Source organism: Peromyscus maniculatus, chromosome 5 (genome assembly GCF_049852395.1).
Source record: "Peromyscus maniculatus bairdii isolate BWxNUB_F1_BW_parent chromosome 5, HU_Pman_BW_mat_3.1, whole genome shotgun sequence".
Taxonomy (NCBI): Eukaryota; Metazoa; Chordata; class Mammalia; order Rodentia; family Cricetidae; genus Peromyscus; species Peromyscus maniculatus.
Window position 1 is genome coordinate 114,546,049 of NC_134856.1, and position 13,105 is coordinate 114,559,153.

The 13,105-nt window shown below is 44.6% G+C and overlaps 1 protein-coding gene across 4 annotated transcripts in view; it reads left to right on the forward strand.

Annotated features, from left to right (window-relative positions):
- LOC102913188 (serpin B9-like) overlaps window positions 1-4,136 on the forward strand; it is a 76,078-nt gene extending 71,942 nt beyond the window's left edge. For all 4 annotated transcript variants that reach the window (XM_076573138.1, XM_076573139.1, XM_076573137.1 and 1 more), the window contains 2 exons: window positions 1,460-1,615; window positions 2,996-4,136. In XM_076573138.1, coding sequence (XP_076429253.1) covers window positions 1,460-1,615; window positions 2,996-3,400 — 561 coding nt within the window. In that variant the 3' untranslated portion in view covers window positions 3,401-4,136. The remainder of the gene's footprint in view (window positions 1-1,459; window positions 1,616-2,995) is intronic.
- The last annotated feature ends 8,969 nt before the right edge of the window (window positions 4,137-13,105 follow it).

Below are 13,105 nucleotides of genomic sequence, written 5' to 3' on the forward strand. Positions count from 1 at the left end.
CTTTTAAAGAGTTGACAAAAACTGTCTACCTGTGATGGGTCACCAGACTGTAATGCACCCCTAAAATGCATGGAGATCAGTCCAGAGGGTCCCCAATTTGTTGCAATTTAACTGGGATTTTCCTTCTCACTAATGGGCTGTCAGGATGGAGCTCTGCCCTAGCCTGTGAGTACCTGTGCTCTGGAGCTCTCTGCTCTCTGATGGGTTAGAAGGTTGTGACCCATTGTGAACCTCTAAGCATGTGTGCTCCTGTTTCCAGGCTGTTTTCTGAGAGGATGTATCTGTCTGCAGTCCCATTTATACCACTATGAAAATATCTCCGTCTAGCTTATGAGAGCTTTTCTGTTATTTACAGTTGCTTTTGCTGTTGCCTTAGATATAATGGTTGACAATATTAAATGGTGGAAACCCTATTTCTGGTGTGCTGGTGGTCATCTTTCCATTAGCGTAGCAAACCCCGGGAGATAACCAAATTAAAGTAGGAAATATTTAATTGGGCTCATGGTTCCAGAAGTTTCAGTCTGGTCAGTTGGTCCAATCACTCTGGGTGGTGGTGATGCACTACAGCATGGTGGAAATGCATGGTAGGAGCTTGTTCGCCTCACAGCAGTCAGGAAGCAAAAGAGAGGAACAGGAAAAGGTTGTAGGATAAGTATCTTCTTCAGGGGTTCCCTCACCAATACTTATCTTTCTCCCATTAGGCCCTACCTCCTAACGGTTTGTCCAGCTCCCAAAGGTGCTACCCTGTGGACAAAGGCTTTGGATCATGAGCCTTTGTGGAACATTTTAGACCCAAGCAGGATTTGAAAATATTAATATTTGAATGGCACATTTGTTGCTGGATGACACATCATCTTTCCTGAGTCGATCCTTGTCCAGGTTGTTGTTTTGTCAACTTGAGATGAGCTAGAGCCATTTGAAAAGAAGGACTCTGCACTGAGAAACTGCCTCCATAAGACTGGCCTAGAGGCAAGTCTGTTGGGCATTTTCTTCATACTTGATTGGTATGGGCCCAGCACATTGTGGGTAGTGCAAAACTTGGGCAGATAGTCTTGAGCTATGTAAGAAAGAAGATTGAGAAATCCATTGGGAACAAGTCAATAACTAGTATTCCTTCATGGCTTTTACCTGAGTTCCTGCTAACTTGCCTCAGTGATGGAATGTGACCTGAGAGTTGTGAGACAAAATAAACTCTTCCCTTCCCAAGTTGGGAAGTTTTGGTGATGGTGTTTCATCACAACTGTAGAACCCTATCTACAAAAGTCCCATAACTGTTTGCACTCAATTATTTTTATGAAAGCAGGAAGAGGCTGATAGATAATTGACTAAGTGTGTACTATACCATGAATAGTGTTTTCATTGTGAGTGCTAAAACATTTCTGCTGTTAAATTCCACTCATTTGGAAACCTTCTGACCTCTCTTAATAATATCTTTTATGTTCTGAATTCTTTTGTTCAGAGGGAGAAAAGACCAGTGCAGATGATGTATCATAGAAGTGTATTTAACCTCGCCTACGTGAAAGAAGTTCAGGCAACGATGCTGGTGATGCCCTATGATGGCATGGAGCTGAGCTTGATAGTCCTACTCCCAGTTGATGGTGTGGACCTCAGGAAGGTGAGGCACCTCTCTCAATGTCCATGAGAAGAACCCAGTGTCCATTCTCATTAGAACAGAAAGCAGTGTTTGCAGATTTGCAACTGCCATTTGAGTAGATGGTACCCAGCTTAGGGCTGAGTGCAGGAGCTGGACTTTGGGTCAAAGCTGTGTCTGAGACTCCCATTGTGGGTTGTGTGACCTTGACACAGAACATAACTTTATCACTAAATGGGAGATGGCTACATGATAGGACAAAATGAAGACAACTCAGACAATGAACTCTACACATTGGCTTGGTATATAGCCACCCAAAATAAAGACAACCCATATCATGACCTTCCTTGGTATTTTCTTTTAGTATCTGAGAACATAAAATAGACAGTTTGCACTTTTTTCAAAGAGGAAGAGGAGGGATGCAGCTGAGGAGGACAGAGTCAGGCAGAGCATTATGACACATCTTGGTCTTCCTTGCAGCAGGGTACCCACAGTGTGCCAGGCATACTCTGAACAGTGGGCAGTGGAGTGTACATGACCTAAGGGATCTTTGTAAGCACAATAGCTCCTCTGGCTCTTCCCATCCAGCTTCCTCACTGTGGCATCTATGGTGTTAGTGTTTTGTCACTGACAAAATGACTGACATGAATTACCCGGGATAAGAAGGATTTATGTTAGATCACAGATTCAGAAGGTTCATTTCAAGTTACTTGTCCCCGTCAATGGTTTCCATAATGGCAGAGACTACAGACCTTTTAGTAAAGAGGAAGCAGAGAAAGGATATGGGACAAAGGACCAAGGATGACCTTCATAGGTGCACCTTCTATAACTACTTCCTTCATTCTGCTAGACCCCCTCATGTCTAAATTATAGATGCCCCACTAAATGTTGCTGCCAGCTTCAGAATAAGGTTTCAGTATATGAGCCTTTGGGAGAAAGTTCATATGAAAGCCATAACAGGCCACAAAATGCATAGAATCCAACCCTGGATAGCCCTTCATTCTGGTTTGGCTCACAGCAAAAGTCCTTATTTTTTCCACATTTTAAAAACAGCTGCAATTATGTACTATCTTCAAAACTAAGTCTAGATCAAGAAAACAAAAGCAAACACAACCTAAACCATAATCATCAGGGCTTGAACATTTGTCAGAATAAAAGATGTCTCTGAAATGATTTAGGAGAGGACAGCCAAGTCTTCCCAACCATCGGCTACTTCTCTTCCATGCCCATCTGTGAAGCCACATACAAGCTCGCAGGTTGGTGGGACCCTCACACTGCCTGGCCATGTGAATATTCAGTGGCCTCTGTAGATTGATGGAGGGTACTGTGAGTGGGAAGTGCCTATGAGCCTCTGAGTTAAGACCTCAACTGTGAATCTGAAAGTCTCTAATTCTTCTTTGTCAGGTGGAAAACAATCTCACTTTTGAGAAGTTAATGTCTTGGACCAAACCAGACTTTATGAGGAGCACTAGAGCTGAGGTTTTACTTCCAAAATTTAAACTGCAAGAGGATTATGACATGAAGTCTGTGTTTCAGCACTTGGGAATGGTGGATGTCTTCCAAGGGGGCAAGGCTGACTTATCAGGAATGTCTCTGGAGAGAAACATGTGTATGTCTGAGTGTGTTCATGAGAGTGTTGTGGAGGTCAATGAAGAAGGCACCGAGGCTGCAGCCTCCACCATGGTAAATATAAGCTGTGATTCATCTCGTGGTGACCCAAGGTTTTGCGCTGACCACCCCTTCCTTTTCTTCATCAGGCACAATGAAACCAATACCCTCCTGTTCTGTGGCAGGTTCTCTTCTCCATAAAGACACATTTACTATGTGGGAAATGGTTCTCTATTCAGCATCTTGACAGCTCTTACAACCCTGTGAGGATGGACATATAGGTTGAACCCGTGTTCCAAGATGAGGGCACTTTCCTCCTGGCAGCCTGATCTTAGGATGCCCACATTCCTCTCCCCTATCCTGACATTCATTAATGCCCTTTGCCAGGTCACAGGATCACTGAGTGGTTGGGTTTCCTGTTGTGTAAACAACAAAGGAGGCAAACAAATCCCACTAGATAGCCAACAAAGTTCTCTAAGGTGACCCTAAATAAATGCCTCACTCACTGCATAGACAAGCCATGCCAGCTCTACATGCCGTGCTTTCCTGGCTCCTCAGCTCCCCCATCACTCGCCTTGACCTGCTTACATCATAGTAAATGCTTTTGTGGATGATGACAGCTACTGCAGTTTACTAGTGATTGGTCCTTAATGCACATTTTAACTTTATTTTGCTTTACTGTCCACCACTCACCAGGTATGTGCCCATCACTGTGTTAGGCTTGGGGACAGGTGCAGACAGTATGGTCTTCTAACTGCTGACCTTTACCACTTTCTCTCAACTATTCTCTCATGAGAACTACCTTGGATTACTACATGTTCTCTTTGCAGAAATTATGCTTTTGTAGAGTATTGTATTTCTCCACAACCAACTGTAATAGTTAAATCCTGTGAAGTCCTTAAGAGCCATTTCAAAATAAATTTTGTTTTCTCACCAATCATGTCTGTCGTGGGATATATAACTATGAACCCCGAGTTTGTGTTGGAGTTAATTAAACATATCAGCCTTTGTTCAGGAGGCAGAGCCAGCAACTAGTTGACAGAAAGTCATCATAGAGAGTCAGATGGCATCTAAAAGATAGATAGAGAGATGCACAGGTAGTCGTGGGGAGGTGCTGAGAGCTGCTGGTACCAAGAGGCCATGGGAGTATACAGCAGGTGACAACTAATATTTATCAGGAGGAACCACAATGCTCTCTGATGGGGAGCCCCACCTGCCAAGGTCATGGAGTTACTGACTGGAAACAATCAGTTGCTCCTATCTGTAATTTCTCTCATGTGCCATTTCATTTCTTCCCTAAGAACAGCTATGGGTGTTTTCCCACTGCATTATCTCATGTATATATTCCATCTGCTGGGCACATTTATCCATGGATGGTCAGGAAGATGACTTCTCACTAATCTGTATAATTCTGATCTATAAAAAATATACTAGGATATGCTTCACAATTAGATCTATTGTCCCTCAAGGACTGTAGAACTTAAAACTGTGCCTTGTTCCTTCAACTCAGCCTAACATAAGAAAATAACAATTTCTCTCCAATCTAAGAAAAGCTACATACATTTTTCTAATTTAAAACCTCAGAGCAGTTTCAAACTAGACTGAATGTTTCTGTAAATGGATTATAAGTTAAAAACTTTACAGAGATGCACAAGGTTAGAGTTGCAGACATCTAATCAAGGTTGCTAACACAAAGCAGACTAAAACACTATGCCAATTCTAACCAAGGTTATTAACACAAAGCCACCTAAGCTATGATGCCAACTCCTCTCTTGCTAGTCTATTTAATAAGACCTGACCTTCTGCAGATCTCTGCAGCTTGTCACTCTATGCACTGTGTCCCTGACTTCAGGTCTCAGTCTTACACCAGGAACCTTGAAAATAGGCATTGCCATGGTTACTTGACTCCTCCAGTGAAGCTTTATTGATGATCCAATGGGAGCCACACATATTCACAGCATACAGAAATACATCTCCCAGCAATTGAAAAATTTTTCTGTTAAATGTTCAACATTCTTTGCTATCAGAAAAGTGCAAATTAGCCGGGCGGTGGTGGCGCTCGCCTTTAATCCCAGCACTCGGGAGGCAGAGGCGGGCGGATCTCTGTGAGTTCGAGGCCAGCCTGGGCTACCAAGTGAGTTCCAGGAAAGGCACAAAGCTACACAGAGAAACCCTGTCTCGAAAAAACAAAAAAAAAAAAAAAAAAAAGTGCAAATTAAAACTCCTTTGAGATGTCATCTTACCCCAGTCAGAATGGCTAAGACCAAAAAACAAAACAAAACACCAAAAACCAACTGACAATAAATGTTGCTGTAGATGTGGGACAGGAGAACACTATTCACTTTTGATGGGAGTGCCAACTGGTACAGGCAATATGGAAATCAGTGTGAAGTTTCCTTAAAAATTTAGAAATAAATCTACCAAATGATCTAACTATAGTGCTCTTGGGCATAGACCAAAAAAACCTGTATCTTACTAGATAGATACTATTTCATCTATGCTCACTGCTACTCTTTTCACAATAGCCAGGAAATAGAAATAGCCTAGAGCCCACCAACTGATGAAAGCATAATAAACAATGTAGTGCACTTACAAAATGGAATATTATTCAGATTTTCACAATAATGAAATTAAGAAATCTGTATACAAATGGATGAAGAAGGAAATAATCATTTGGAGGGAAATAACCGAAATACAGAAAAACAAACTTTGTATGTTCTCTCTTCTATGTGGATGATAAATTTGAATCTTTGAATATGTGTATTTAAATTAAAGTACTCATGGATGTCGGGAAAGTGGTAATGGACCATGGGGGTGTTCTTTAAGGTGGGGCCGCTGGTGTGAAGAGGAAACGGGAAATAATGGCACACAGACCCGGTCAATGAAAGCACCTATGTAGCCTGGCCTGGGGTGGCTGGACAGCAAGCCCCATCTCCCTGAGCACAGCCATGGCTCCTCCTGGGGTTCCAAGCCCCTTGGGCCTGATCTTCCTCCCACCTGCCCCAGATGGGGTGCTGCTCCAGTGTTGGGGGACTGATGCCAGGAGCCTTGGCTCTCTGTGCTGTTGGGCACTTTCTTGTGGAAACAGAATGAATGGCTAATGCTACTCCCCGCTAGAGCTGGGGAAGAAAGAAAGAAGCAGCTGGACTCAGAACTAGCAGACTGGTTGCCTCAGGGTATGACAGGAATCTCATGACGTTTTTCTAAACCCAGCCTTCTCCTCACCGGCCTCATAATGCACCAGGGCCAGTGGTTTAACTAAGGATCCTCTTCTCTCACCAATGCAGTCTCAGCCCTTAGGTAGCCTCCCAGTCTCTGTCCCGTCCTTACAGCCTTGTCCTGTCTGGTCTTACCTCTCTTGAGCTTCTAATCCTCAACTTTACCCCCTGTCCCCAGTCCTGTGGTCCCCCAGGCTCGAGTCCAGGCTGCTGTAGTCATAGCCCCATTCCCTCACACTGAAGGATGCTCGTGACCAGGAGTCCTGTGTCCCAGGTCTTGTGGTCTTGGCTGACTGGTATAAGAGAGCTGCCCAGGGCTCAGCTATGAGACCTGGGCATAGGGACTCCTGGTCATGAATTCCCTTCTGGCTGAGGCAGGTGGGCATGGAGGGGTGGCTCCTGCCATGCTAGGCTCTGTACTTGATCCTTGGAAGGAATGGACACTCTGGGAGTGGGCGGCAGCTGAGGGCCTGAAATCTTCCCTAACTGCTACACCTCCAAGAAGATGCCAATGAGCCCTAGGAATCCCAGGGCTCCATGGGGACAGGCCACTGGGGTTGTGTACTTTGCCTCCAGGGTCTGACCATTCTCTCTCCATCTGGCTCAGCCCTTCCCTGCCTGCTCCTGAGGTCATCTTGGTGATTCAGTTCACTCTATCCTCACCAGTGTCATCCTCCAGGTGTCTCAGGGAGAGGCTCTGTCATCTCTGACTCTACCTCTGCTGAAAATTCTCAAATGCCCTGCCTACCCCTCCAGCACCTGCTGGGGAAGCCCAGCCTAGATTCTCCAGCTCATGGGCCTGTAGACCTGGCCACACCGGCCTCACCCTGTAATCCAACCCTGGTGCTTCAGGCCTGTTCACAGAGAATCTGAGCAGCTGACTCTACTTCCCTCCCATTTGTCACCCTGTAAAATCCACTCACACCTCTGCCTCCTCACTGTCCTCCAAGAAGAACAAACTGCTCCCCCCATTCCTCTTCTATTTGAGGGCCACTGTGCTCAGCTCTGGACACCCATATATGTCCAACAGGGATTCCTCAGGGACCCAAATCACTCAGCTCCTTATTTAGAACTAGACCCTCTTTTTGTCCTTAATAACAGATTTCCCCATCTTTTCACGCCCCTCTGCCCTCACCTAGTCAGCGTCTGGCTCTTTTCTCTCCATTCGTCCTGTGTATTGGCATTCATGGGAATCCTTTCCCTCCCTGGGAAAACCTCACCGAGGCCTGTGACTTCAAGCTATATGTATTTAACAGTCACATTGGCACTTGGTACCTAGACCTCTCCTGAAATCCCATGGCACTTCAATCTTTCCATGCTAAAACCAAAATGGATTCTGGATCTGGTGGCACAGGCTGGTTATCCAGGTTTGTGGGAGGCAGAAGGAGTTTGAGTCTATGCTGGGCTTAATAAGACCAGCCTGGGTAACTCAGTAAGACATTGTCTCAAAGTAAAAAGTAAAAAGAGAACTGGGCATATAGCACAGTGGTAGAGTGCTTACCTAGCTTTCAGGAGATCTCTGTGTGTTCAAGGATACAGCCAGCATTGGAGACACACACCTTTAATCTCAATACCAAAGAAGACCTGGAGGGCTGTACAACAGACAGTGACAAGGCAGTCATGTGGTTTTACAACCAATGAGAAGGCAGAACAGAAAGTCTATATAAAGACAAACAGACAGGAAGTAGTTCTCTTTCGGAGAGGTCTCTTGGCTTAAGAGGCTAGCTGCAACAGGCGGGTAAGGCTCTTAGCTCTGATCTCTTGGCTTTCTTCTTTGCATTGGTTCTGTGTTTCTTATTTAATAAGATGGTTGGTTACATCTACATTCTTCTTCCTTCCTTCCTTCCTTCCTTCCTTCCTTCCTTCCTTCCTTCCTTTCTTTCAAAAAAACCTCTCTACATAGCCTGGGCTGCCATGGGACTCACTATGTAGACCAGGCTGGTCTTGAACTCATAGCCTCTGCCTCTGGAGTGCTAGGATTAAAAGCATTTACTACTGTGCCTAACTCTCTAGCTTGCTTTGCATTGATGTGATAAACTTCAAAATGAAAAGCAGCTGGAATATTCCCTCCCGTGTGTCATCTCCTCAGCTTGTCCTCATTCTTTAGTTCCCAGTTCTGTGTTAAGGACTCTGACACCCTTTTTGGTCTATATTCCCAAAGGCAAACTTATTGTTCCTGCTTCTACTTGTTCTTGTCCCTTATATTCAGCACTGGTACTGCATATACCACACCATATTTCATCTCTGTTCAACATGTACTGAGGCTGAGACGGTGTCTTCTCTCTCTCTGTCTCCAAGTGACTCCTGGCCCATTCAGTAAGTACGATAAGTCTGTGAAAAAAAAATGAAACAATTACACCATGTATGGCAAGTCACTGGCATGATTTTCCCAATTGTAGACAGTTCATATAATAAAGCCATCAAAGCCAATGATCAAATATCAAACTACGCAAAGAACAGGATTGTAAATGTTCTAAAGGACTTGGACTATGACATTATATAGTTATCTCACAGGCTAGGAAATACCCCTGTCCTTGTGAAGGTCTAATATTTTATTTAGACATGCTAATAGCCCTGGAAAACAGAAGGGTCAGTGTGTCTTTTTGGAGAGAAAGTCCAGGGAATGCTGTCATGGTAACCAGACAACAGAGTCCTGTTCTACCCAACTGCTTTCTCCTTGGGCTCAGCAGATGCCTTCCTCACAAGAGGCTGGGGTTCTGTGGTTCAGGTTGGGGTGGTGCACTGCTTTGAATGTCCCCAGTGAAACTCATGCTGAAGCCAATCACTCATGTTAGGTATATAGGAGATGGGAGTCTTTACGGAATGATTAGGTCATGAGAGCTTTGCTGTAACTGAGCTAATTCATTCATGTACAAGAGTATTAATTGGGAAATGGGTTATCTTTCCCCCCACCCCACTTTTCAAGATAGGTTCTGTGTGTAACCTTGGCTGTCCTGCCACTCTGTAGAGAAGGCTGGCCTCAAACTCACGGAGATCCACCTGCCTCTGCTTCCTGAGGGATGGGATTCAAAGTGTGTGCCACCACCTCCCAGTTGGCAATAGGCCATCTTGAACGGGTCTTTTCTAAAGCCTGTTCATCCTTGCCTTTTCTATGCATCCCATCCACAGTGTCAAGCTCTATACCTCATCAGGACTCTGCAGAGTCCACACCAACAAGAGGATCCTCACTAACATACAGTCCCTCATCCTTGGACACCCTATCTTCTAGAATCACAAGCTAATTAAGTCTCTGTTCTTTATGAAACTATATTGTCTGTAGTACTCAGTCATGTTAACAACAACAGTGACTAACACAATTAGACACTGGGAACCAGAGCTTTCTGTCTTCATGTAAAAAGAATGGAAACATTTTAGCCACTTTACAAAGGAGGAATAATAAAGGTTATATATGTCTCATACCACTTTCACTTTCATTCTAGAATACCCAAGCTAGCACTTTGTAATTAATCTATTGTGTGACATCCAAATGAGATTTTGTGATGGTTAGTTTTAATTGTCCACTTGGCACAGCCTAGAATCACCTGGGAAGAGAGTCTCCATGATGTATTGTCTACATTGGGTTGGCCCTTGGGCGTGTCTGTGAGATATAGTTAAGTCAGTTGATGTGAGAAGACCCTGCCCACTTTGGGTGGCCCAATTTCCTAGGCAAAAGTTCCTGAACTGTTAAGAGTAGAGAAGTTGCCGGGCGGTGGTGGCGCACGCCTTTAATCCCAGCACTCGGGAGGCAGAGGCAGGCGGATCTCTGTGAGTTCAAGGCCAGCCTGGGCTACCAAGTGAGTTCCAGGAAAGGCGCAAAGCTACACAGAGAAACCCTGTCTCGAAAAACCAAAAAAAAAAAAAAAAAAAAAAAAAAAAAAAAAAAAAAAAAGAGTAGAGAAGTTGTGTGGAACACCATCAAGCAAGTGAGCTTTTAAGCATCCGTTTCTCTCTGTTCTCCTGTGGATGTGATATGACTAGCTGTTCCTGCCTTGATTTCCCCATTATGATGGACTGTACCCTGGAATTGTGAGCTGAAATAAACCCCCTTTCTCCCTAACTTGTTTTATGTCATGGTATTTTATCACAGAAATGAAATTAGAATAATGTTCAAGGAGACCATTACATTTGATCAGGGAAATTATCGTCTAGGTCTCCAAGACCACCTGGCTATAATGCAAGCCAAAAATTTAGTCTCTGTCTCCCAGAGCTTCCCCATTGCTAGAGTGGCAGGGGCTGGAGAGGCTAGTGTTCCTAGGCACCACTCACAGGCTGCCTGAAGTTAGCCTCATAATATTCAAGCCCTGCTCACCACAGGTTCACTGCTATTAATTTTTGTTATTTTATTGTTTAACCGATTGTGTGTGTTACAGAATAGAATATGTGTTTAACTATGTAAAGATGTGTTGCATTTGTTTTACCTTGCCTGCCCAAGGCATCTGAATGGTCTACTAAGAAGCTAAACAGCCATTAGTTAGGCAGTAGTTGGATAGGCAGGGCTGGCAGGCAGAGAGAATAAGTAGGAGGAGGAATCTGGGCTCAAGAGAGATCAAGGGAGAAAGAGAGGGAGATGCCACATGTCAGCCAGCCAGCCAGGCAGTGGTCATCCAGACATGAGAAAGCAGGAGAGTAGGACATACAGAATGAAAGAAAGGTAAAAAGCCCTGAGGCAAAACATAGATGAAGAGAAACAGGTTAAAAAAAGTTATAAAGGCTAGGGATAAGCCTAAACTAAGTTTAAGCATTTATAACTAATAATAAGTCTCCCTGTTATGATTAACACACTAGGTTTCTCTGACTTGGTACTTGAGTGAGCAGTTTTCCTGGCATCCTCATGAACCTCCCTTCAGCAATGACCCAAGACCTCATGGCAGTTGGCTGGACACCTGCACTCTGTCTAGCACAGGGCAATCCCCTCTTCATTTGCATTTGAAGCAGATTACCCAGTGTTGCTGGTGTAGATGAGATGACTTATTTGCTATGGAAAAAGAAAAGCAGAGAAGAAAGTCAGAGAAGCAGGCCATTCAGAAAGCTGATTGTCAAGAAGAATTTAGTAAAGGGGGAGTTTGTTTTCAAAGTTGCTGAGCACAGACAGAGTCTCCAGTCTGAAGTCACCCTGCTGAGGTGATTGGGGATTTTGTGGAAAGGAGGTAGGATTGCCCAGGTCTAAGGGGACAGTGACTATAGAGCAGTGACTGTGTTTTACCCTGGTACTCTGTCTTCAGGACTCTTCACAGGACCACATTCAGAAAAGGGTGTGTTAGCCTGGGTTAGGACAGAGTTTCCAGACCCCTGGAGCCAAAAGTCTCCTGTCAGAAGTCTGAAGTGAAGTGTCAGTATTTACAGTAAAAATGGGAAGGTTGGGCCTGGAGAGACGGCTCAGCACTTAGGAGTACTTACTGCTCTTGCAGAGGGCCTGAGTTCTGTTCCCAGTGTCCACTGCAGGTGGCTCACTACTGCCTGTAACTCTGCCTCCAGGGCATCTGACACCCTCTTCTGGCCTTCACAGGCACTTGCACACACATGACACAAACTCACACAATAACACACATTACACATAAACATTTAGAAATAAAATAAATATGACACTGTGATTTAAGCTTGTAAATCCCAGGTACTCAGCGGGTTGAATCAGGAAGATCACAAGTTTAAGGATTACCTGGACCAGAAAGTAGGTTCAAGGCCACCCTGGGCAGCTCAGTAAGTCCAGTCTAAAAAGGGAAAAGGGTAGGGATGTAGCTCAATGGCACAGCAACTTGCCTGGCACCTGCAAAGCTTTAGGTTCAATACTAAGTGTGGCAGAAAGAAAATGGGATGGGTGAGAGAGGGGTAGAGATAGAGAGAAGGAGAGTTGAGAAAAGAATAAAAGAAGGAAGGGAGGGAGGGAGGGGAGGGAGGGAGGGAGGGAGGGAGGGAGGGAGGGAGGAAGGAAGGAAGGAAGGAAGGAAGGAAGGAAGGAAGGAAGGAAGGAAGGAAGGAAGGAAGGAAGGAAAAATTGCCTTCAAGTTCCTGTAAGTAACTGAGGCAGCCTTTATCTTGTTATAGCCTGAGTCATCAGCACATTGCCAGTGTTGTTCTGGGGAAGATGTGTGTGCTGAGTTATTCTAGCTTTAACATAGGACTACTTTTGCCTCAGAGCAAGGCCACTGCTGCCATGAACAAACAGACGAGAAGGAACAAACTCTGCCTGCAATTTGTCCTAGGGCAGCCTGACACCACTGTAGAGAATTCCACTCTTGAAGGAGTGGGCCGACACCCTTAGAAGTTAGGCTCCCTAGTAGCTCATGCCTGCCTTGCCTAGATAGCCAGTCCCCCAAAGAGACAACCAACTCTGTAAAATGTATTCCTCAGCAAAATAATAGATGTCTGCCTAATCGGTGAGATCTGAGCTCTCGTTAGTGTCCAAGCTGGTAAGACTAAAGAATCAGGGCACTGTCACATTGAAACACTGCCAGACTGCTGTCATAGAAACAGTTCCCTGCCACCAACCCACCAATAAAACGATCCTGTTATGCCTTGCTCACTGTAGCTGTACTTCAACATATCTAGTAAACTCTAATTCTGCCTTCTGTGTTTGGTGAATTCATTCATAGCCCATGGATCTCCTGCTTGTTAATGTATCTCATGCTTGTTCCTGGCTTGGCACAGTTGTTTTCTCTTCAGCAGTGTTAGATGGGCATAACTGATACAG